We start from the raw sequence: 25,473 nt of genomic DNA on the forward strand, positions 1-25,473 counted from the left end.
AGCCACTAGAGTGTTCTTTCTTTGTAAACTAATGTTTCATTCATCGTCTTTTGTGGATACTTGATAAAATTATTGAATAATTATGTTATGTTTGTCAGATTATTGAGTTTTACTTTTTTGGATCATATTATCCTGTTAACTAAAGTACAGATTTCTCTATCTCGACTCGATTCTCGAGAATTTTTAAATTGCGTTCTCGATCTCGTCTCGAATTCAAAAAAGTCTTTCTCGCACATGCCTAATAAATTGTTGGTATGTTGACCCTATATGCTTGTATAAAAATTTCGTGAATAAACCATTCGCGAAATAAAAGGGTCCCTAATTATAGGCGGGTTCACTATAAACGGGTTCTACTGTATATATATATATATATATATATATATATATTTATTTATTTATTTATTTATAAAATAAAACCACCAGAAATGTAAAATACAGTCCATAATCAAGTAAAGCTGACATGAGAAACAGTGGCCTTACAAAATGTTATGAAGTCCTTTCTTGGAGGGAGGGGGAAAAGTCACCAAGCCTAAATTAAAAATAAAAATAAATTAGGCTATTGTAAAAAAAATCATAACTATTTGCTTGTTTGTTTTATTTTACAAACAACTTTAAGCAACTAAACAATTTTCAATAAAATTTTAATTTGAGAAACGTAAAATACAAAACAATCCGATCGTAAGAAAATAATAACAAACTGGTATACAGTAGAACCTCTATGATACGTTCCCGTTTCATACATTTTCCCGTGTCATACGCCGATTAATTTTGGTCCCGGCGAAAGTACTATATTTACAATGGTTTACTTTCCCGGAACATACACTTATAAAATAATTAATTTCCCGTTTCATACGTTTTTATGAAGCGGAAAAGTCCTAAAATTCACAATTTTTTTTTGTTATATTCATCCTGATAAACGTTTTAATGTTTTTATTTTGAAAAACGTTCATTGTTTACCTTTGCAAACGTAAGAAAATAACTTTATTGCACCATAGATATGGATAGTACCAGGAAGACTGTGCACTTCGCTAGTAGCATCTTTGGCAAGCACCAAGCGAGACTAGTGGCGCAAACTAGCAATGATTAAGAAAATGGTGCACGCGCTTTACCAAGGCACGGATCTCATATTTTGTGCATTCATTAATCTTTGAACTTAATACAGTAAAACCTCGTATTTACGTTCTCGTTATTGACGTTTTCCCGCAAATAACGTCATTTTATGTAGGTCCGTTTTATTGTACATTAACTTTCGTGTTGCATTTTCCCTGAAATTACACCGCTACGTAACCAAAAAACCCGGAATGTACGTTTCAAAACACGGTAAAAATGTAAATACTCGTCACGTTAGTCTCAGATGTGAAAAGTTTGAAGTAGTTCGCCTATTGTCTGTAACCTTTCGTTTTGATGTATCGACAAGTTCTATGGTGCCTCTCCTCTACTAACGTTTTAATCTTTGCTGCCATAGAGAACTTTCGTAGCAGAACCACAAACGGTTTTATTTATGGTGTCATAGAGCACTCTCGTAGCAGAGCATAGTCCGAAGCGCTGAGCTATCGATACTACCGGAAAGCGCTCATACACAGTACGTATATTTAGTAGTGCTGCATTATGTACAGTACATATCTATGATGGCTTTCATTGTTTACATTAGTCAACGTCCGTTTTGGTTAGCACGTGTTTTTTTATCGTTCACAATATTATTTATGGCAAGATTTTGATTGAAGATGGATAGGTATAAAGTTCCACGAAATACTTTATCTATTGTAGATAAAATTAAAATTATTGAGAAGTTTGACAAGCATGTGGGTACCCGAGTGGTTTTGGCCAAGGAACTGAATATTCCTGTTAGTACTTTAATGTTTTGTAAACAACTATTGTTTGTCTTGTAGCACCAGTAAATGCTGATACATTTTTTTAAGCTAAAATTTAGCATTAACTGCCAATAAAAGTGCTTTCCCACAATTTACACTTTCCCGCAATTTACACTTTTTCCTTGGGGTTCCTTGAAAAGTGCAAATAAGGGGTTTTACTGTATACTCGTTTGTTATTGTTTTCTTACGATCGGATTGTTTTGTATTTTACGTTTCTCAAGTTAAAATTTTATTGTAAATTGTTCTGTTGCATAAAGTTGTTTGTAAAATGAAATAAACAAGCAAAAATTCCTGATTTTCTTTTTACAATAGCCTAATTTTTTTTATTTCTAATTTAGGCTTGGTGACTTTTCCCCCCCCTCCAAGAAAGGACTTCATAACATTTTGTAAGGCCACTGTTTCTCATGTCAGCTTTACTTGATTATGGACTGTATTTTACATTTCTGGTGGTTTTATATATGTATATATAATGATGAATTCATATCTTTCATTAATATAATGCAATTATTTACACATTATGTATTTCAGTTTAATCTGATACTGTGCTGGTATGCTAGATTGAAAAAAAAAAATATTATTGCCATTCCCTTTTCATACACTTTCCCGCATCATACACCATTTTTGTGCCCTCCGTTGAAAAGTGTATGACAGGGGTTCTACTGTATTCAGTTCAAAGATTAATGAATGCACAAAATATGAGATCCGTGCCTTGGTAAAACGCGTGCACCATTTTCATAATCATTGCTAGTTTGTGCCACTAGTCTCGCTTCGGTGCTGGCTATAGATGCTACTAGCGAAGTGCACAGTCTTCCTGATACTATCCAAATCTATGGTGATATAAAGTTATTTTCTTACATTTGCAATGGTAAAAAATGAACGTTTTTCAAAATAAAAGCATTAAAACGTAGTTTATAAGGAGGAATATAAAAAAAATTTGTGAATTTTAGGGCTTTTCCGCTTCGTAAAAACGTATGAAACGGGAAATTAATGATTTTATAAGTGTGTGTTCCGGGAAAGTAAACCATTTGTAAAAGTACTTTCGGCGGGACCAAGATTAATTGGCGTATGACACGGGAAAATGTATGAAACTGGAACGTATCATTGAGGTTCTACTGTATTAGGTTCATTAGCTGATTGATTTGAGGTTATGTTATATCTAGTAAAGATAAACTTAAAATTCCTGAAAATTTCGGGAAATTTATTTTCCCTCCCGACGGGATAAAAGCCTCTATGTTCCCGAAATTTTTCCCGAATTTCGGGATCCCGCACAGGCCTAGTATATACGTAATCAGACTTATGTTTTCTAAAAATTGTTAATTACACTAAAAATAGAAACATGTTTGATTAAGACTGTCCTTGGTGTTTTTATTATGTGCTAACAAAGAAGTGCTTTGGCTAAATTTTTCAGTTTTTAGCTAGGCCTATCAAAGCAAATTTAATGTTTTTAGATACTTTTCAAGCTACATCGAGCAAACCTACGAACTGCATATATAAATGTATTGGTGAAAAGTAATGATAAATAACATAGAGAAAACAATTTGTTACATTAAAATTAACTTTAATAATAATAGCAACTACCTCAGGAAATTTTAATACACCCTTCTTTAAAACATAAGTATAAATTAAAAATATTACAATGATGGCAGTAAATAACAATGAAATGAAGGTGCACATTCAAAGAATTAAAATAAAAACCTGTCCAACAGTCTTAATTGCCTACATCAAATTATTATGACAAAAAATCAACATTTTGACCCTTTCAGGGTCAAGTCTGTTCCTCTTAACATCGCAAATGGCACCTGCAGTGCTGAAGGCACGCTCGCTTGACACAGTGGTTGAAGGAATAGAGGTACTTCAGAGCCAGTTGTTTGAGTCTCTCATGCTCGGAGTCATGCCAGTATTGACCGACTGCCTTCGGATCAGTCTCTACGTTCAAAGTTGGTTCATGAAAATAGAGCTTCATTTCATCTTCGGCACTAGTGGATAATGGAGGTCCTGAGCTGCTAGAAGCAAGCACGTATTTGTATCTGGCCCAAATGCAATTACCTCTGCCTGTTTGAACATCACAAGCAAAAGATTGTGCTTCTAATGTCTGTCCTTTCTCAGGGATTAAACTAGTTTCGTTGACCATCTTCCTTTCACAAATAATTGAGTCTTTAACCGAACTCAAAATTTCTTCATATTTTCCATCCTGAAAAGGGTTCATCTTGAAACGTGGATCCAACAAAGTAACCTTTACTATTAGGTCACTTGTATAGATGAAGCCAAATTCTTTTTTCAGCCAAGCCGATAAATCATTTTTTAAGCCCTGCAGCCCAATGCCTTTAGGGACAGGAACTTCCAAATGGTGCTGGATTACACAGATTAATGGTATCACCTGAAAAATAATAGCACAGAATTTTAAATGTGTTAAGTTGTAAGTTTCAGCAGTCAATTACTTAATGCTAAATAATAAAAGTTGTTGCACAGTTAAATATCAACAACTGTAAATGTAAACAAGTGGCATGACTACTGTTGGCAACTCCAAAAAGTGCACTCTTTGGACTTACCTCTGAAAGTGAAGATGTTCCTTTGCTCAGCTGCACCGTCGCAGAGTCTAATATCTCCATTATCTCGATCAATTTCTCCCCAATTTTCCTCCACTCATCCACAATTAGTTCAGCAGCTACAGTTGCATCTTTTCTACTACTGGCCATGATAGCATTTTTTTGCTCTGAAAGTTGCTTTACAGTGCAGTGTACTGTTCCAGCGTGTGAATACATCCTGTATCATTCTGTGTTGGGGAAGATCAAGCTGTTGTTGGCACTGTTTCAATATTTTTGTATTTTTGTAAGAATGTTTGAAACTAGAGACAATCTTTTTGCATTTGGGCACTAGCTGATTCTTTACATTAAGATTATCTACAAATGACTTTCTCACCACAACTTGGAGAAGATGTGCAGCACATGGTACCGGAACAAACATGGAATCATCGAGTGCCTTGGTGATGTTGGTTCCACCATCCCTCACAACTGCAACTACCTTTGATGCCAAGCCCCATTCATTAAGTAAATCTGAAAGAAAGCGGCGAATGCTGTCCCCAGCATGGCTAATTTCTTTGAATGGTACTACTTCAATAACTTTCTGACAGAGTTCCAAGGTACCATTTCTCTTTAGATAAAAATGAACAGTCAACGCAAGATAATCATAAACAGCACATGAAGTCCAAAAGTCCGTAGTTACAGCAACATGCTTCACTTCTCCCAGCTCTCCCATCACACTTTTATGAAGATCTCTGTACATTTCTTCCAGATATTTATTTGATAACACTTTTCTTAAAGGAAGAGTGTACTTAGGCTCTAAATGGTTAATCAATCTTTTAAAACCTTTGTTTGCAACTACTGAAAGTGGCTGCATTTCTAAGCAAACCATTTCAGTTATGAGCCTAGTTATTTTTTGGGCCCTACAATCACATGGTTTGAACTTGGAAACTTTGTCATAAGCTTGAGCTAATGTAGGCTGGTTTGCAGCAGATGTATATCTTATTATTTTCGGCGTGGTGCTTATTTCACCATTAGAAGACAAAACTGGGGAAACTCCGATTTTCTAGAATTACTAGCCTCAGTACGAAAAATTTCCTTGTGGCTCACAATCCTGGAATTTTGGACTATCCACAGCCTGCTCGTGTACAACTAGTGCCTCTTTACAAGAATCAGGTGCCTGAACACTTACACTTTCAGTCATAGTTGGTTTATGAAAGTAATTTTCGATACATTTGACACTTGTTGAAGGTGTATTTGGCACATGTATGGGTGCGAACATACGTTTTGGATTTTTTATGTTTCCAGTTGCCAAGGAATGTACATTTGATAAATGTTTTTTTTTCAAATTGGCTGTGGATTTTGACTCGCCTCTTGAAATAAGTTTATTACACAGTAAACACTTGGCGAACAGTTTGTTTGCACTTTTAACAGCAAAATACTGCCACACTTCTGATGCTATTCTTAACAATAAATAAAAAAATATATATATTAAAATTTATTTGCAAAGTTTTGCCACCATAATTATATTTTCCAAGTGTCAATTAATATTTTGTTTGAAAAGTTTAAAGTAAAATACAACTACACATCCATGCACCACTTTGCACAAGTAATAAACACACTTTAGCTATAATAATAAATAATAAATGCTATCACGTGTCCGCTGCATCCTCATCCACAACATTTTATTAAACACTAAAAACCTATCACTTCCCAAGCAATTCCGTTTGCCTGAAGGGGATAGTTACTAAATATCCCGCTAGATGGATGCAGGTACACGGTACTTACACTCCGCAGCATAAAATTTCGGAATGCTGATAATTATTACGGGAACATTTAGGAAACAGTCACAGCTACTATTAAAAACACGTATTATGGAATTTGCACTTTTAATTAGTATTTTTACATCAGTCACGCATACTTGCATGTCAAAAAGTCTATTAGGTGCCTATTTTAAAAACCAGTGAAACAAATATGGCGTCTTATCTGTTCACGGGTTTGTTCTGATGTATATATGTTGTACAGTTGCCCACTCCGATGGCTTATATCCATTGCACCTTCTACTGTTTTGTTTTGATTTAGAAATGTATTTTCTTGAGATGTGACAGCCTGACGGGAGAATAAAGTATTTTCACGTGTAATTTCTTTTAAGGCTACGATTATTACTTTTTCACAGGAGTCCAAACGTAAATTTTTATCCAAATTTGACGTGAATGAGGCCATTTTAATCTACAGTTAAGTTTTATTGAAATACTGTTGGTTCTCGGTGCTGGTTATATTGCTGAGAACTGTAGGAACTGAGAACCGGTACCGACCCATCCCTACTTCAGGATGATGTTAAGTTATTGTCCTGTAGTCAACTCCGTCTCCATCACGCACTTCCAGATGAGTTCTTTCAAGTAATAATTTTTGTAGACTATTCACAACAAAGATTAGGCCTCTGAACTAAAACAATAAAAAACAGCATCCACATCAAATGAAAAGTTTACTTCTTGACAATTAACTATTAATTTTAATTCCAGTTCAGGATATCTCACCAAATAAAATCATCACGAATAAAATTGTCCTTAAAATGTGAAACTCAATATAGTTTCTCTGAAGTAAAGATTCAAAAATTTGGAAATCGTCGACATATGTCTGTTCTTTTTGAAGGTTTGAACTAGACTAAAAGCTCCAAACAAATGCACTCGTATATATAAAACTCTTTCTGGTATATACTGGCCAATCAATGCAGCTCTTACAAATCTACCATGTAATCATAAATTATATTACTTCAAACAGCATCAAAATCGTACTTGAATCAAATTTGATCATCTATAAGTAGTAGTCTACTGATGTTATTCAGTCATTAAATATTTTGTGAATTTGTAATGGACATAATTATTTCACCTCTGTTGTTAACTTGCCTACTCTATAAGGGAAAGCAGTTAATATGATTTAGTTTTTATGATGATACAATTTTCTGACACCTCTTATGACTCGGTGTGATATTATAATTTGTATTCTGAGGAATTATATGTTATATCTTTTTTAACTGTTTTCAAAGTTCTAGGGTTTCACAAGTGATATATATTTTTTTTGTAGGAAACCATACCAGAATGTCAACAGATGGTTTACAACTCTTGTTAATCAGCCACAGATGAAGTCTGTAATTGGAGAATTCAAACTTTGTGAGAAGGCTGGTGAATTTGACCCCAAGAAATATGCTGAGTTTAAAAGTAAGTAAAATATTAAATTATTTGTGTAACCGATTGTGGTAGACTTTGAAACCTCGGCAGCTAAGAGACTTCGAAGAGCTTTCAACTCTTTGCATAAGCTAGGATGGTCAAGATAAATTTGTGTTAACCAAGCATACTACTAATGTTGGCAAAACAGAATTAATCAAGAACAGTTGGAGTACAGTAGAACCCCGATTTAACTAAGTGCTACGGTTACCGAAAATGTTTACTCTAAATCGATGTTTCGTTAAATCCGATTTACCGATTTTCAATGACCCCCGCACTCATAATCGCGTCCCTACGTTTCCATATTGTAGACAGGGTCGACGCTGATATCTTGTGCTGCCGTGCTATCTCAGACTTCGTCAACTTTCCATCTTCAACGTTTTTGATCTCGCTCGTACTGCCCCCGGTTCGTACGTACACCTCGGTCGTACATACAGATTTTTAGAAACCGTGAAAAATGAGGCATAAAAAAAGTTTAAAAATATGTAAAGTGTAAGAAATACGTTAAAGTTTATTAAAATACAGTCGCAACCTGCAGCGTTTATAACAAAAACGAGCTACATACACATTGTGTCACAGTAAAAAATTAAAAAAAAAAGGCCGCAAATTGATGGAAATTTACCGTCCATAGCGCGCCGTACACGGAGAAAGGTCATTGTACTCGGTCAGCTGCTGTTACGGTGCGGCGTGGCCGCCGGCTGGCACTCTTTGTTCGCTTAGCTGCGCAGTACTTATAAAAAACGTATTCCAAAAACTAAACACCGCGCACAAAGCTCTTACTGAGAATATAGAGCTGTAGCAAACCGTATGTATTCGGTACTGAGTAACGGGTGCGCCATCTAGTAACGAGTAACGAAATGTTACACACGGCTGCATCTCGGAACTCACATTTTTCGTATGTTTTATGCATGCGCGTGCATATTCGATGAATTTGCGTTACAAAGAACGATGTTTGTTTATTAAGTAAAGTATAATTTGGAAATTCGTCGTCAAAGTTTTTTACTGTTTATTAAAGGTATTGTGTGTGTAGACAAAGTTTGAGATTGGAACAGAAACAACGTAAGAAAGTATTGTTTACAAATTAGAAATATGTATGTTTTTGTTTTTTATTATCACGTATTTTCACATTTTTTTTGTTATTATCTTAAAAGAGATAATATAAAAAAGCCGCATTAATGAGATTTAATTGTTTCTTGGTTAACAAAAACTGTTAACTATCAAATATTGTTAATTGTTTATATTCTATTTATTATTATTTACGCGACGTCATAATGTACGCGTACGCAATACGACTCGATTCGTTGGTGCAACATAACATAGCTTTTTAATGCGGTTCCAGAAGTAACGAGTAACGATACAATAGTAACAAGTACTAATTGTTATAGTAACGAATACATACGGGTACGCTTTTTTTCGTTACTTTTACACATCTAGAGAATAATGATAATGGCGTATTGGCGTGACGTGGTCACAAGTTGAAAAAACCTGGAGGATGGGAAAGGGAATATTTGGAAACGTGTGATTATAGGCTAGCACTGTTACTATGCGGGCGTGTTTGGAAGATAACGTGGTGAGTCAAGCTAGGGATTTGGATGGGGGAGGGGGATGCGGACAAAGAAACCCTTCATGACGTCATGTGTCGCGGACAGTCTATCTATCCAGGCGCGCGCAATGGCACGCACCTACGCAATTCAGTTACAGCGCCCGGAGTTTTTAAGCAATTTGAACAATTTTTTTAATTTTTTCGTATTTGGACAGATGATGCAAAGGCACATGTTAATATATAGTACCTCCATTCTATTACTGACACCACAGAGTGTATTTTTTAATAAGATTCCATTACTTTTTACTTGCATTTTTTGGAAATCTATATTATTATTTTAATAAATTGGTGATTTTTGTTGGTTCCTGAAAACCTTTATGTTAAATCGCTGTTTTCGTTAAATCCGTGTTCGCAAAATCGGGGTTCTACTGTATATATTCAAATTAGGATCACAATAAATTTATAAAGCAAGTTAACTCCAATGCAATTCACAAATAATTATAATTCCCAGGTGAATTTGAGCTTTAAAAAGAACCAGTTATTACACATGGCAAAAACATTGACACAACAGTCTAAATGAATACAATTTTCATTACACACATGTAAAGTGCATTAGACTAGAATGGATATCAGACAGAACAGGCATTTAACATGTTGATCAGCTAAGTTCAGCAGCTGGCCCCGGGACTTTATGCAACATAACATGGCATTTAAAAAAAAATCATCACAAAGTTAACATTAACCACTAAAAAACTGTTAACAAACCCTAGAATTGGATGGCAGTGGGCCGAAACTGAATTTTGAATAATGTTAAGGGAAGTTGTTTATATGGGTAGGGCCACCACATCGTAACATATCACAAATTGCAGGATTGCCTACTTCACCATGTTTGATCACACGTTCACGTCATGTATTTAAGCCCGAGGGGCAGAGAGCACTCCCAACAATCAAGAGAAGAGAAGGCAATCAATGCTCACTGCACTAATATGCCCACACCGGTGCTCAGCATGCAGGTGTGGAGGCTCATGATTGTCAGTAAAGGAAGAAAGTTCAAAACCAGGATGACAAGTTCTGTTGCATCTTTGAAATTTGATACTGCATTATTATTATTGTATTTTTTAAGCTCAACTTTAGTAGGCAAAAATCTGCATGATGAGCAGTAGTGCAGTACGTAGTTACATTGGTCCTGCTATCCTTAGGACTCCTGTTTCTAACACCTGTTGGGCCACCCTGATTTCAGTTTTACGTGGGCTTCAATTTCACTCCTGAAATTTTCTGGAATGGTTCCTTACAGTAGTTACTATTAAACTATTTCCAGTTACTTTAATATTCCTGTTTTGTATTGTCACAGTTTCTGAGTCGTTGAGCCCATGTAAAATACGAAAACCAAGGCCAGCTTGTGCAGTGGTAATATGAGCAAAGGAAAATAATGAGTGGATACAAAATGTAATTTTTTTATTGCTCATTCAGTCTACTTTTTTTAAATACAGTAGAACCTCGATGATACGTTCCCGTTTCATATGTTTTCCCGTGTCATACGCCGATTAATTTTGGTCCCGCCGAAAGTACTATATTTACAATGGTTTACTTTCCCGGAACATACACTTATAAAATCATTAATTTCCCGTTTCATACGTTTTTACGATGCGGAAAAGCCCAAAATTCACAAATTTTTTTGTTATATTCCTCCTGATCAACTACATTTTAATGCTTTTATTTTGAAAAACGTTCATTGTTTACATTTGCAAACGTAAGAAAATAACTTTATCGCACCATAGATAAGGATATTATCAGGAAGACTGTGCACTTCGCTAGTAGCATCTATGGCCAGCATCAAGCGAGACTAGTGGCGCAAACTGGCAATGATTATGAAAATGGTGCACGCGCTTTACCAAGGCACGGATCTCATATTTTGTGCATTCATTAATCTTTGAACTGAATATACCCGTTTGTTATTGTTTTCTTACGATCGGAGTGTTTTGTATTTTACGTTTCTCAAGTTAAAAATATTATTGAAAATTGTTCTGTTGCATAAAGTTGTTTGTAAAAAGAAACAAACAAGCATAAATTTCTGATTTTCTTTTTACAATAGCCTAATTTTTTTTTAATTTCTAATTTAGGCTTGGTGACTTTTCCTGCCCTCCAAGAAAGGACTTCATAACATTTTGTAAGGCCTCTGTTTCTCATGTCAGCTTTACTTGATTATGGACTGTATTTTACATTTCTGGTGGTTTTATTATATGTATATATAATTATGAATTCATATCTTTCATATAATGCAATTATTTACACATTATGTATTTAAGTTTAATCTGACATTGTGCTGGTATGCTAGATTGAAGAAAAAATTATTATTGCCATTCCCTTTTCATACACTTTCCCGCATCATACACCATTTTTGTGCCCTCCGTTGAAAAGTGTATGACAGGGGTTCTACTGTAAATACTTTCTATATAAGGGAGGAAAATATTTTCACATTTCTTTGATCCATATTCAAGATTTTTTTGGACTTCCAGTTAAGATTCTTCCTGTTCCATGTTTTTCTTCCTTAATGAAATTAAGGAAATTTAAGGGATAAATCTGATGCACAAGTATATTTTCTGATTGCTTCTTATCTATTTAGACAGGTTTTGGAACTCATAGTTTGTATTTCACATGCTACTCACTTTGAACTGTGCCCCAACAAAATTGTTTTTTGCGCACATATTCCCTAGTTATTAATGGCAACATGTCAAACACACAACACTGCAACCATTTTTCTACCTTTTTGATGCACATATTGTTGTCTGAGCTTTCTGTCCAAATCTCCTTTGTATAGTAGGAGATAGGTGATTTTGTATTGTTTGGCCGGGGGGGGGGGGGGGGGGGGTTTAGGTGACTGCCATGTTGAGACATGTCACACGACTTCACTTCTATTGATATTGAAGGTGTAAACCTTACTGTGAAAATGTTAAATCAGATCAATATTTACTAAAGACTTGTGTCATTTACATGTGTATGGAGAAGACAAATCCTGGCAGTAACTTCTGTTGCATGCGATGATGGCAGCCACCACTCACTCCAGTATTTCCTTTTAGAAACAGCATCAGCATAAGCAGGAAGGATGGCCGATGCCCGTGTTTCCTCCCTCCTTTTATTTGCCTTTTCCTACTCCACACAAGCGCACAACTCTCCTCGTTGACTTTGCACGGAGACTGTGATTATCTGTGGCGTCTCCGAGCTTGCTCATGAGTCTAACCATTTAATTTGTGATTAAAACAAAAGAAAGAAAATTCAGATACCTTTTTTTAAGACTTTTTGGAAGGTTCAGTAATCTAACGCCAACTTCAATTTTCTATATTCTGTTATTATGAGTACTTATAAGTTACGAGGATTTCCCTTGCTATTGTCGGCTCCTGTAGTGGAAAGTTTCCAATTCAGTAAAATCTCGTTATAACAGAGTCGTATAAAGCAAGAGATTTTGTTCTTTATACTGAAATTTCTTTAAACTGAAATATCCCAAAGTACATTTACTATTCCCATACTGCAAAATGCAATGGCAAAACAAAATGGAACTATTTACATACCTGCCAACCCTCCCGCTTTAGGCGGGAGACTCCCGATTTTATAACCTTTCTCCCACCCTCCCGATTTGTCATTAAAATCTCCCGCTTTTTGGTTCTGTTTCTCTTGAAGTTTTTAATGCCATAAATTTATAGTATTAATATGTTTGTACCATTAATCCATACAAGCGTTTAGTAACTACGGTTCGTACCATAACGTGTGGTTATTTTAATAGCTTCAATGCCCACAATTGTTGGCTAAAACTCTTGGTTAAGCGTAGAAAGAAACGTAGTTATTTACGATAATTATGGGAGCTGTTTTGGTACACGTTCGTCATTGGTGTTTGTTAGCCAACCAGAAAAAGGCTTCATTTGTTTTCCAAGATGGCTTGTGCTGTCAACATTGAAAACTGTGTTTTCGGTGGTGGTGGTTTGAAATAAAGACGGACTGAATTAATGAGTTTATGATACCACTGTTTACATTTGTGCCCAAATTCGCTTCGGTTTGTAAGCCGGCTATGTGTGAATTGTTAGTTTGTGCCCGAACAAATTTGCCTTTGTTCGCGTCTGTGCTGTGTGCTCACAGACGAAGTGTAGAGTTAGCATTATAGTCTTTGAATTTATTCAACAGTGAATTCATAAAAATATTATTTTGTGAAGCAGTTGCTTGATGAGTATTTTTGTTTAGTTGTAGGTCTACTCCGCAATGGGGATTTAATAGAAATGGCGCTATGTAAGCCTACAGTGAAGTATCTTGCTTTGTACAAGAAGACATTCAGTGACGAATTTCCGTGCATTTTGCAATCGAGGAAAGGTGAACATGCTGCATTTTGTAAAGTGGTAAATTTCTATAAAATATTGATAATGACATAGGACTTATTTAGGCATAGTAAATATCAAGAAACTTAAAGATGTTGATTGAAAATTGGGGGAAAAAAATTAACAATCTAGAATTAACGCATGTTAAAGATGAGTAAATTTTAAATTTGTTTTTATATGGTGTGCACGTACTATGCCCTCTTTTTGTGGCCCTGCCTACCCTATATTTTGTAAATGGGATAATCTTTCTCTTTTGAACTCTCCACAGTTAGGCATGTGCAGACAATTCTTAAAAATAACAATTAGTCCAATAAAAATATTACAATTTCAACCAGCTTTTTTTTTTATAATTTTTACTTAGAAATATGCTTAAAAGCACTATTTTGCGTTTTCAAAACAAAATTTTCCCGGACCCCCCGCTTTATTGGGGGAACAAGTATTTACTTACTCCACTAAAAAACCTCCCTCTTTTGGACTGGCCAAAGTTGGCAGGTATGTATTTATGTACCTACCCTATAATCTTCAATTATTTGAGCTGCATTATGCTACAGGGTTAGTGGTTTATTTTGAGAAAAACATTAACTAATTTCAATCTGTAAAAGAATATACAGTAAAACCTCGTTAATCCGTGATGCACTAAAACGGGAATCGAATAATCCGGGACGATTTAAAAGTGCAGAAAAAATAGAGAAGTAAAAATGGTCAGCGACGTGTCTGGCTGGCATTCAGCTGGATGAAGGGGGCAGGGGGCCTACCCAAAATTTATGTGTGCAAGGTCAGCACGATCTTATCAATCTTATCTTTCTCTCTTCGGCTGTTGTAAATGACCGTGAACTAATGGCTAGGCAGTGCCGTGTTTTTTTAAGCCGAGACACTAATTCGATTACCTACGGCCCTTACATGTGTTTTTTTTGTGCCTTTGTTTACTTCCTTCAAGATTTCAATTTTTTTCTGTTAAAGAATACTGTTTCCGTTTTTATATCGTCCATGATGATAAAAATTAAACTGAAACTTGGTTAGAAAAATAATAAATGCATAAATAAATACAGCACGTCACTGAAAATCACTGATGGCAACAAAATGTAAACAATCAATAATGGAAACGGAAACTGAACAGACCAAAGACTGAACGATATGTGCAGAAGATGGAAACCTTTGAGTCGCTGATATTGCCAGTTTTAGCGGCATCTAGTTTTCCAGTGAGTTAACTTTGTGTAAGTTTTTCATAAATGTTGCCGCTACAGAAAAGCCGTTGACCATATCTCGCTATAAATAAAATAAGTGAAGTGCGCACATCTAAACATACAGTTCCTACTACTAGTAGTGTATTTTTTAATTCTATGGCCGTGAGTAAAAGCGGTTGGCCATATCTTGGGTAAAAAAAAAAACAAATGCACATTAAACTTTGCAATTCCGTTTTCAATGTAAATAGACAACAAAATAAAGCCGTTGAATGCTTGAATCATTGAAATTATCCCAAGAGAACGACAGTAAGTAAATATTTTGACGCATAGACTAAATATTCAGTAAATGCGCAAGATATTGACGAAGAAAACCAGTAAAATTCTTTCATTGTAACGAAAATCTAATTCGTAAATTTGAAATATTTTAACCTTGTATGTGTACAGTAATTGGAGGGGTATTTCAAATCATTCGTTTAAGTGAAATTTTCATTAATGTGAAGTTCGTTATATCAGTATTTTACTGTATATGTGGTTGTAAACTGGAAACACGCATTGATTCACCAATGGCTAAGAGCATTTCTATCTTCTATCATTTTATACTCCTTTTCTAAACAGTTTTATCTATAGATGAAATTTGTAAGTGCTCAAACAACATTTTCTTGCCTTTTTCCTAAACAGAATAACATATAGTACTACTCAAGAGTGATTAAAACTAAAGAATAATGAAAATGAAATTACATAAATAATATTTAAATAAAATAAAATTTGTACCCTTTCAGTCTTCGTGGAATGATAAAAGGGTTTTTTTTTTTTTTTTTTTTTTTAAGTTTGAAAACAATTATTTAGGTATTTTTATTTGTTTCATCATGCTTTCCAGTAGCAGGAAAAAAATGTTTATTGCATGAAAATGAGTACTCCTTAGCCAGGGATACTAATAGGCTTGAATGCTTTAGCTGCCACCGTCATTAAAAGATGTTTAGAGTTTGAAATCATTAGCATTAAGTACTACTGAACAATTTCCCTTGAACTAACATTTCTGTAAAATGAACTTTTCTAAACTTGCATGAAGACACCATATTTACATGAATTTATGTTAAATATTGTCTTGAAATTCATTTTTAGGCACATTTATTGTAACTGCTGCTGTTTTATGTATCAGATCAACCACATTTACTAGTCACATGTATGTATAATTTTAAAATAATGCCACAGAGGTTAGGGAGTGTTCCCACATAAACAAAAGAGTTCTTTGAGCTGAGATCCTGGGGGATAATCATTTTAACTAAAAGTAGATCTGTGGGGAAAAAATTATGAGATGCTCTGTATACGTTTAATAGACTACACCGCGGTTTACAACAGTAAGCTACATATGAACTACAGGATTTGCTACCACTTTTGAAGCTGTATGTTCAAATAATTATAATATGTACCTAACTCTTGATTGTTTGGCTGTTTGCTGTTTCTATTTTCATATTAAATTTAGTATGTATTTTCAATTATTGAATCTCTTGTGAATAGATACAATGTTTTTTCGCATTTTTGCCACACCTTTTTTGATATAATCAAGTTTGACAAGTAGGAGTGCAATTTTCATGCAAGAAAAGAGTTTCTGTTTAGATTAGGCCAAGTTGTTTTATTTTCTTGTAATTACTTTTATTTGAATACCTCCTTGCATTTGTTTGACCACCAGATATTTTTATTTACTAAATGTTATTTTCAAGCTGTAATAGGCCATGCAAGCGTTTATAATCTTGACTTTTTACAGCTTCTTTGTAATATTTGGCAAATCTGTTTTGAGAAAATTTGAATTAAAACTAGGGGTGTGCGGGAATAGGTTTTTGTACTGCGGGAAATTTTCGGGAAAAATAAATTATTCCCGCGGGAAACGGGACGGGGTCGGGAAATTTAAAAAAAAGCAAATTTTTAATTATAATATGAGAAGATGGCCATTTAAACGTTTCTTGCAAAGTTAGTTGTTTTTTTGCTGCTATTTCTTTTGTCTGCTTCACTTGCCCTTTTTTCAGCGGCGACTTCATATTTTTTAGCATCCTCAAATTATTTTTTTATAGCCAGACGTGCTACCATGCTCGCATCTCAAAAAAATTTCACACGAGACACACTTTGCCAGGGATTTACTGTCAGACCTTCAAAATATTTCCAAACACTTTAGGTTTACAAGTAACAAGCTGATCGGTTGCGACATCCATTATTTGTAGGCTGCTAGTTTATTTTAATATACAACAGCATCGAAAATAGGAACAGATACTTCGCACAAGCCTTAATAACGTAACGTCAGCCGACAAAGCCCGCCAAACTAAAAAGTAAACAACTATTTTTTTCTCCCAAAGCAAAATCATAGATGTTTAGATACTCGTGAGCAGTGGTGTAAAGCTACGTGATTTCATATTTTTCAAAGTGCCAATACAGTTCTCTACATCGCCACTGCTATCAAGTAATGAGAACGGTTACGCTTCGTTATGTAACGCAAGTCTAGTATTTCTTATATCTTTGGCGAAAAGGTTGGATTGCGCATGTGTTTTGTTTGTGTTTAACGACACACGTGGTTTTAGGTTAACTATTCGATGGTGACGGCAATAACGTTATATAACTGACTATTCACGTATCTTGCAAATTTATACCCTTGAAGAAATATATTTATGAACGCATACAATATTTAAGGTACTCCATGTACGTTTTTTATATTCCAATTAGATATGTGTAAACGATTTATCATAATTCACTGCACACCACAGCTGTCGCTACGATCGGCATACGTTTAAAAGATGTTTTGCGTTTAAATAGTACGGAAACCCTTAATAAATGTACGAATCCATAAAAAATATTGTTGTAAAAACAGTTTGAATTGATAGAAAACATTTTCACATGATTAGTAAACATTTGTAAATTTTTAAACAATTTCCCGAAAAATTCGGGAGTAATAAAATTCCCGCCCGGCATTTCGGGAAGCCTATTTTCCCGACTTTTTTCCCGAAGCGTCGGGATCCCGCACACCCCTAATTAAAACATAATGTAAAAGCGGTTTAGAAGTTAATTTACACCATAACCCCTAAAATATTAGTAATATGAAGAAAACTAAATAATCAGCATGTAAGATAGTATTAAGAGTTTGTAATACTACAGTATTATCAGACTAACTGAAACTGTTTGTTATTGTTTTGTTCGAGGTTAATACCGCTTCCCGGACTTTCGGCAGTGTTTTGTTTTGTTTTTCGCATGGCAGCGCGCGCAGCTCGTGCTGCGTCGTCATGACAACTGCTGATATAAATAATCGCGGGGCTTTTGGAACAGCTTCGACGAGCCTATGCTTGTGGAATAGTGACATTTTATTAGCCCAGGGGAAAAAGGACGCTAACGTGTCGCGGCCGTGATTGGCCTATTTCAAGTAACAATTTAATTTAGGCAAGAGAGAAGAAGAAAAGAGTGGAAAATGACGCCATTTAGTGCGTGGTGAAGTTTATTCCCTCAGGGAATATTTATTCGTGGCGAGGCTATTTTCGGCGTTATTACTGTGAAAATTACGTCTGCATACAGGGCAATAGTCAGCGACGCCCTGACATTGAATGCAGAGGGCTTGCATTCAATTTACGTGAGTTAGGACGTATTTTCTGAACGATCTTAATCGTCCAGAGATAAGGTATGGCCTGCATCGTCTGTGTATTGGGACGCTAACGTAATTTTTACCGTCAACTTAATTGAACAGTATTAGGACAAACTTTAAAGTATTATCAAATTACGTGACCATTGATTTTCGGCAAATATCAGCAATTTAATTAAGAACCACAATTTATTCACACACAGGTTCAGAGGTCCAGAAGCTAGGAATTTCATGCTCGAGCAAGCCGGAGCAAACCCCAAAACTTTTATTTTGTTTAAGAGTCAGGTTGTCTACGAAATCCCATAGATTGGACTCATTTAGTTATTTAATATTTGTTGGTTTTGTTGATTCCATGACTCGAGGTTTTTCATGCTATGTTTAATTCAATAAAAATAATTATTGAGAGTATTGTTTTGTTGTCACATGTTGAATACCTCTGGCGCCCTGTTATTAAATCCTGCAATAGAGTTCATAAGTAATTTTAAAAGAAAATATTAATTTCTTCAAGTACACGTTTGTGTACAAGTTATTCAAATGTTGTAATGTGTAGTAACTAGTAAGTAATGTACACCAATGTTTATGTATAAAATATGCTTTTGGCAGATACGACGAAGGAAGCTGGTAGTGGTTTAACAAGTGCAAAGAAAGAGAAGAAAGTGGAGAAGAAGAAAGATGATAAGCCAGCACAAGAAGAGGCTGAGGAGATTGATGCTACAGAGCTAGCTTTGGCAGCTGAGCCGAAAAGTAAGGATCCACTTGACCTGTTGCCCAAAGGGTGAGTGTTAAATTACTATAGAGATTACTTAAAAGCATGTTCTTTTCAGTTACGTATTTTGAATTTCCCAGTCTGGCTTTCTGCTGTCTTTAGCAACTACATTAGTATCACATTAATTGAAAATGCTCAATTTTAAAATTTTTGAAATTATTGAACTTAAATTTCAAACTAACATTTCAGCGTAGTCTAATTCTGTTGCATAAACGTTAATATGTAAATGTTAATACCAGCCCATTTTAAGAATACAGTAGAACCCCGACTATCCATGTTAATGAAGGGGACGAGTGAGTCGGATAATCGAAAATCGCAGTTAGCCGAGTCATGCTTGCCTCAAAGGTCATTGTCATTAGCCCACAGACAGCCATCTGTGGACATTCGGAGATTACATATAAATATACACATGCTTTGTGTGCGTGTGCATTGTTGACATAGAAGCGGGCTGCTTAGTGCTGGGCAGCAGTGGTTTTTAAGTCTTTCGTGTGAGGAGCAGTGGTTTTTAAGTCTTTCGTGTGAGGAGACGTGGGCACGCGAGTTGTTTTCACACAGAGGTGTGTGGCTAGCCGCCCGGCCAGTCCGAGGGCCCAAGACAGCTGATCGCTGCAGCCAAGGTCACGCATTCTTTTCATCGCTCGTAAGCGACGCTGCCACACTTCGCTCATTGCTCTTGTCAGTAACACCATCGGGCTGGTTATTGTTTTACAGATCGACTGCCTTTAAAATTCTTTTCGAGATAAGATTTTTCATACCGGTGCATTGAGACTTGATTTCATGGTTTTGAAACGGTGTCTCTGTCTCGTATAATTTACGGGGTTTTTATCCCCTTTTATTTATATGAATTTTAAATGTTATATTTTCTTATTTTTAGCTTGCTGAACGTGGATTTAGTGCAAAAACGGCCTATTATGACTTAGTGTTGCAGATAGGTCGGAAATCTTATAACGACCACCTCTCTATAACGACCCTAATCTCGGGAAACGTGAGAGGTCATTATACATGTCTATTCTCCATTCACTCTTAGCTGAGTTTTGAAATAAACAAACACCGTCGTATCACTGCGCCGCATCATCAAGTGATAGGCTGAATTTATCTTGCGTGCCAAGCACTAGTTGCGACACACACACTTCAGTACAGTCGGTGCTAATAAAATAACGGAGAAGTAATATAACAGGAAAATGGTTCTTCTGTCAGGCCTAGTTTTTTAAAAAAATTTGTGCCTGCTGTGATAAAATTACGCCACTTAATGGTACACCCTCCGACCTTTTCTGTTGAAACCATTCAAACAAACAAGCGTCCAAGCTGCTAAATGTGGATTCTTTCATCATCATGCATTTATTTAATCCACTTGAAGTGTCAGCCTGTGAAGCAAACTGAAGGATATTTTCGCGATTTTTTATGATGTCGCGCACAGTTTGTTACCGACATCAAACTCAGTTGCAAGTTTGCAATCATTTCTCCACTTAAAATCTTTCTATAATTTTTGTTTTGCTGTCGATTGACAGTACCACTCGCTTTCTTTTCTGTTCATTTGATGAAATGTTGCGCTGAACACTTCGCACAACATTATGGTATAATCCGTCGGAATGCAGATCACTGTTACAATACATAAAATTATCACCACCTTCACGCTTCAACAACGTACACTAATGGACTCTGGACTGTCTCCATGCACCGGGTAATCTCTGTGGCACGGCGCTGTGCTGCGCGCGGGAGTGTACAGTCCGGTCATGCGGACATGGAATCACACACCAGTGTATAATCTATTCACGTAACATGGAACACAAAAATATTATGTACATACGTATGTATGTACGTACTAGTATTTTTTTTAACTTTCTGTGTATTAAACATGACTGAGTCAAAGTATTTTGCCCAACATACATTTTGCAAAGTATTTTAACATTTACATACATATTGAAACATTGGTTATATGTAACTAAAAAATTGGACTTGATGGACATAAATCGCGGTTAATCCGCGTTTCGGATGATCGAGTCGAGGATAATTGGGGTTCTACTGTATTGGCATTTATAATTTTAGAGCTGATTATCTGGACTTCAAATTACATGGTACAAGACAAACTATATTTAAAAAAAACTGAAGGTTCTGAATTTTTTTTTAATAAGTGAACAATTTTGTAAGCCATTATGGATTATGAACACTTATGGTTCTGAGTTGTAGCAGGATGTCTGCAGGTCTCTAAAGTCGTGAGAGAGTAACTAATTTTAAGTACTGGTCATGAAAGTTACAGTAAAGAACCCAAAGAAACAGTTATTGGGCCAAAAAACACAACACTAATTTTCAGCAGCCGTTTGATGCCTCACTTTATTTTATTGTCGCTTATTACATAAAAATAATTGACTACTATCCACTTAAATTATGCAGTTTTGCTACGTATTATGAATATTCCTGTTAAAAGAAATACGGAGTGTCATTTATCTACAATAAAACTTTGTATTTGTGTTCTTTGTACTTATGATTTTCCACATTTTATGATGGAAATTCGTTGGGTCCCATTTACATGCAATTAAGTGTAATGCAATACTTTCCCTCAAGTTACTTCCTGCTATTCACATTACGTATATGACATAAAAACTGGTTTTAATTTACATTAACCTTATTTGACACAGTGCAATAAATTCCAGTCGATTACAAATCGCCCACAATTTACGCTGTTTGTTCATGCTACACGTATATAAATTTGTTATTCAAGTGTGTCATGTACATCATGCAATAATGACCTCATTTCTTAATAGGTCATTTGTCATGGATGATTTTAAACGCTGTTACTCTAATGAAGATGAGTCCAAATCCATACCTTACTTTTGGGAAAAATTTGATCCTGAGAATTATTCAATATGGTTAGGAGAATACAAGTACAACGATGAGCTGCAGAAAGTCTTCATGAGCTGCAACCTTATATCAGGTACGTGAAAAGGCGTAATTCAGCTATGTGTGTTCATAGTGTTAGCCATAGTTATGAGTTTTTTCATACTGGAGACAGGTTTGAAACACTCTATCTTAGTATGGACAAACTGCTCATGTTTGAAGACTAGTATGAACAGTTTTGATTGTTTCCAATAAATTTTAATTATGAATTTATTTATTTATTTATTTGAATTTTGTTACATGCGCACCAACAGTCCAGGGACTTTAGTGGTGGGCACGACGTATACAAAATATACACAAATACATAAAGAAACAAAAAACAAAGGACAAGACATCCATACACACAGACAACACAAGGACAAATACAAATATAATACTTAAAATAATAATTAGTACAAAGTAGTAAGCAGCAAGACATAAAATTTAATACAGTACAATAATGTAAACGTAAAAGAGAAAAAATACCGACTATAATTAGTATGAGGATATAAATTACATTAAATACATTAAAACATAGCTCTGTACACAATTAATTTGACTTGGTGTTGTGTCTATTATAGTTTTTAACAAGTCTATAAATAAGATCATTCTTGTTATAAATAGTTCATAAACTAGAAAAGAGGCGAGAATTGAATTGGGGGATTCTCAATCCGGTGTTCTCAAGAATATAGCTAGATTTAATTTTATAGTTATAAATGTTATGTACAAAAAGATAGTCCAAATAGGCTCTACGGTCTGTTAGAGGAATAAGATTGGGATGCGGAAAACCTCTATGAATTATTAGTTGAGACAATTTGTTTTGTAAATTTTCTAGTTTCTCAATATCAGTCGACCCAATGTCATTCCAGATAGTTGAACAGTATTCTAATTTAGATCGAATTAATGCCAAGTAAAGAGAAATAATTGAATCGGAATTGGTAGCATAATGAGTGATATATTTTATAATAGCAAATGTTCTTTTTGAAATCGAGTTTAAGTAGTCTATTTGTTTATGAAAAAATAATTTTGAATCTAGAAAGACACCAAGGTCTTTTATAATGAAAGTTTTTGAGATTGGGTTATTCAGAATGTAATTATAAACTATAGGGTTATATTTCCTAGTAAAGGATATTACCTTAGTTTTATTATCGTTGAGATTGACCAAGTTTAGAAGACACCAATTATTGATTTCATTAATGTCCCTTTGTAGAAGAGCGCAATCATTGACTGTAGATATTATTTTGGAGATTTTCAGATCGTCGGCAAAGAGTACACCAGTTGAGTAATTAAGGACCATGGTAATGTCATTTATAAATATATTGAAGAGGAGAGGTGAGAGTGGCACCTTGTGGTACTCCTGAACTAGCATGGTGTAAAGAGGATTTATGGTTATTGACAGATACAAAAAATATCTATTATTGAGATAGCTAGAAAACCAGTTCAAGTAGTAAGTACAAAAGCCAAAGTCTGATAGTTTTTTTAATAGTAGAGAATGGTTTACTGTATCGAATGCTTTGGCTAGATCAAAATAACAGGCATCTGCCTGACCTCTGTTAGTAACTACATTATGGATTGGGTTAAGAAAAGTAATTAGGTTAGTAGTGGTAGACATTCCAGATCTGAAAATGTGCTGACTGGCTGATAATTTATTTTGAAGTTGAAAATTTAAAACTTTGTGTGTAATTTTTTCAAATATTTTTGCGAAGCCATTAAGTAAAGATATTGGTCTGTAGTTTGACACAATCAATTTAGAGCCATGTTTGTGTATCGAAATGACCTTTGCTATTTTCCATTTGTTAGGGAAAACTTGAGAATGCAAACTGGTGTTACAAAGATATGATAAAGAAGATGAACTAATAAGTACGAACAGCCTTTTAAAATAAAATTAGGGATGCCATCAGGGCCGGTGGATTTGGATAACTTGAGAGCCTTGATGCCTCATAGAATAAGCGATTCGGAAATGTAGCACATAGGAATAGAATCCGAGGACATGTTTGAAGACGTCACATTATTGGTTGAAGTCTTGTAGATACTGGAAAAATATTGTGCAAAAACATTAGATATAACATTTGGATCATCACAAATATCATCATTGATTTTTAAAGAATATTGTTCATAGTAACCATCTTTCATTAATTTAACATACTTCCAGAATTTCTTTGGATTGTTCTTGATGTTGTTATTAGTAGAGCGGATCCAATTAATTTTATCACGTTTTATATAAGATTTTGCGAAAATGTGAAAACTGTAAATAATAATAATAAGGATTGTTGGATCGTTTATAAAGTTTGTGAAAATGTTTTTTTGATTTTAATGCTTGAATTAAGTCATTAGAAAACCATAACGGATATTTGGGTAATTTTTTAGAAATTAGTGGTATAAATGTGTTCATATCAGAGCTGCCAACCTCAAATCACACCCATCAGTAATGGCAATTAGGTATATGAAAAAAGTACGCGTAAATCATGCACGATAAATTTTTCCTGGGGCATTATAACACACTCACAAGATAAAACAACGACAATAATATGCAAAAGAAAAAGAAAAATATGAATACAATGCAAATTAATACATAAAAAAATCTATTTGAACAATACAATCATCTGAATATGTAAGAAATATTAATAATTTTACTGGATATTTTGAATCTTCAATTCAATGTATTCAAAGTTAAACTTTAAAACAACTGTCTTTTTATTTGCTTCTTTTATCCTGGTTCGATAAGAAATGTCATGTAAACAAACAAGACAAACACAAGGACTTGTAAACAATAACTGCGTTCGTTACTTTCGTTTCTTCAGATGTAGCGAAAAAACGAAAATATAGATTTATTGCTAGTCACGGCTTTAAAATGTTCTGCATGTTTCTTTGATTCAATATGCCGTCTACAGTCATCCCTTTCACCATGTGCAATCGAAAAGTCACACGCGCATACATTACAAAACCGTGGCGTTCCAAACATTTGAAAACGACAATCATGGCCATTCTTTTGAATATTTAAGTGGAAAGTTCTGAAGTCTTGCGTGTTTTTTCCCACAGATGCACATTATTCTGTCACACGCTTCATTTCTACAACCGGCACTGAAGAACACAACACTATCGAAAAAAATAAAAAAATTTTCACGTCTGTAGACACGACAAAAACCGGACAAAAACACTATGATGAAAAAAATGGCTTTCAAGAAATAAATTAATACAACACAGGTTAGCCAAAGTACCGTACAAAAATTATCGTGATGTAAGTAGCCTTCAAACGATAAGTCCGAGGATATGTACTAGTTGTATCGTACAACGGACGTAATACCATCCCATTATTATTTGAAAACACGAGAATTAATTTACTTATTTCGACAGTACATCGTACATGCGCACACTTACTAGTTCCGTTATTTGAGCAACCAACCGAAGTATTCAAACAGCGTTCACGAAACACGCACAGCAGAAACGTAAATTTTTCCGTTACCATGCAGCACAAAGCCTCGTTTCCGTAATAAACTAGCGATGTTCCGTAATTC

At 34.9% G+C, this 25,473-nt stretch overlaps 1 protein-coding gene across 1 annotated transcript in view; it reads left to right on the top strand.

Moving 5' to 3' along the window:
• LOC134534750 (elongation factor 1-gamma) overlaps window positions 1–25,473 on the top strand; it is a 58,439-nt gene that overhangs the window by 29,013 nt on the left and 3,953 nt on the right. The window contains exons 6-8 of the mRNA XM_063373272.1: window positions 7,475–7,608; window positions 18,922–19,093; window positions 21,847–22,016. Coding sequence (XP_063229342.1) covers window positions 7,475–7,608; window positions 18,922–19,093; window positions 21,847–22,016 — 476 coding nt within the window. The remainder of the gene's footprint in view (window positions 1–7,474; window positions 7,609–18,921; window positions 19,094–21,846; window positions 22,017–25,473) is intronic.

The sequence above is a fragment of the Bacillus rossius genome, chromosome 8 (assembly GCF_032445375.1).
Source record: "Bacillus rossius redtenbacheri isolate Brsri chromosome 8, Brsri_v3, whole genome shotgun sequence".
Classification (NCBI taxonomy): domain Eukaryota; kingdom Metazoa; phylum Arthropoda; class Insecta; order Phasmatodea; family Bacillidae; genus Bacillus; species Bacillus rossius.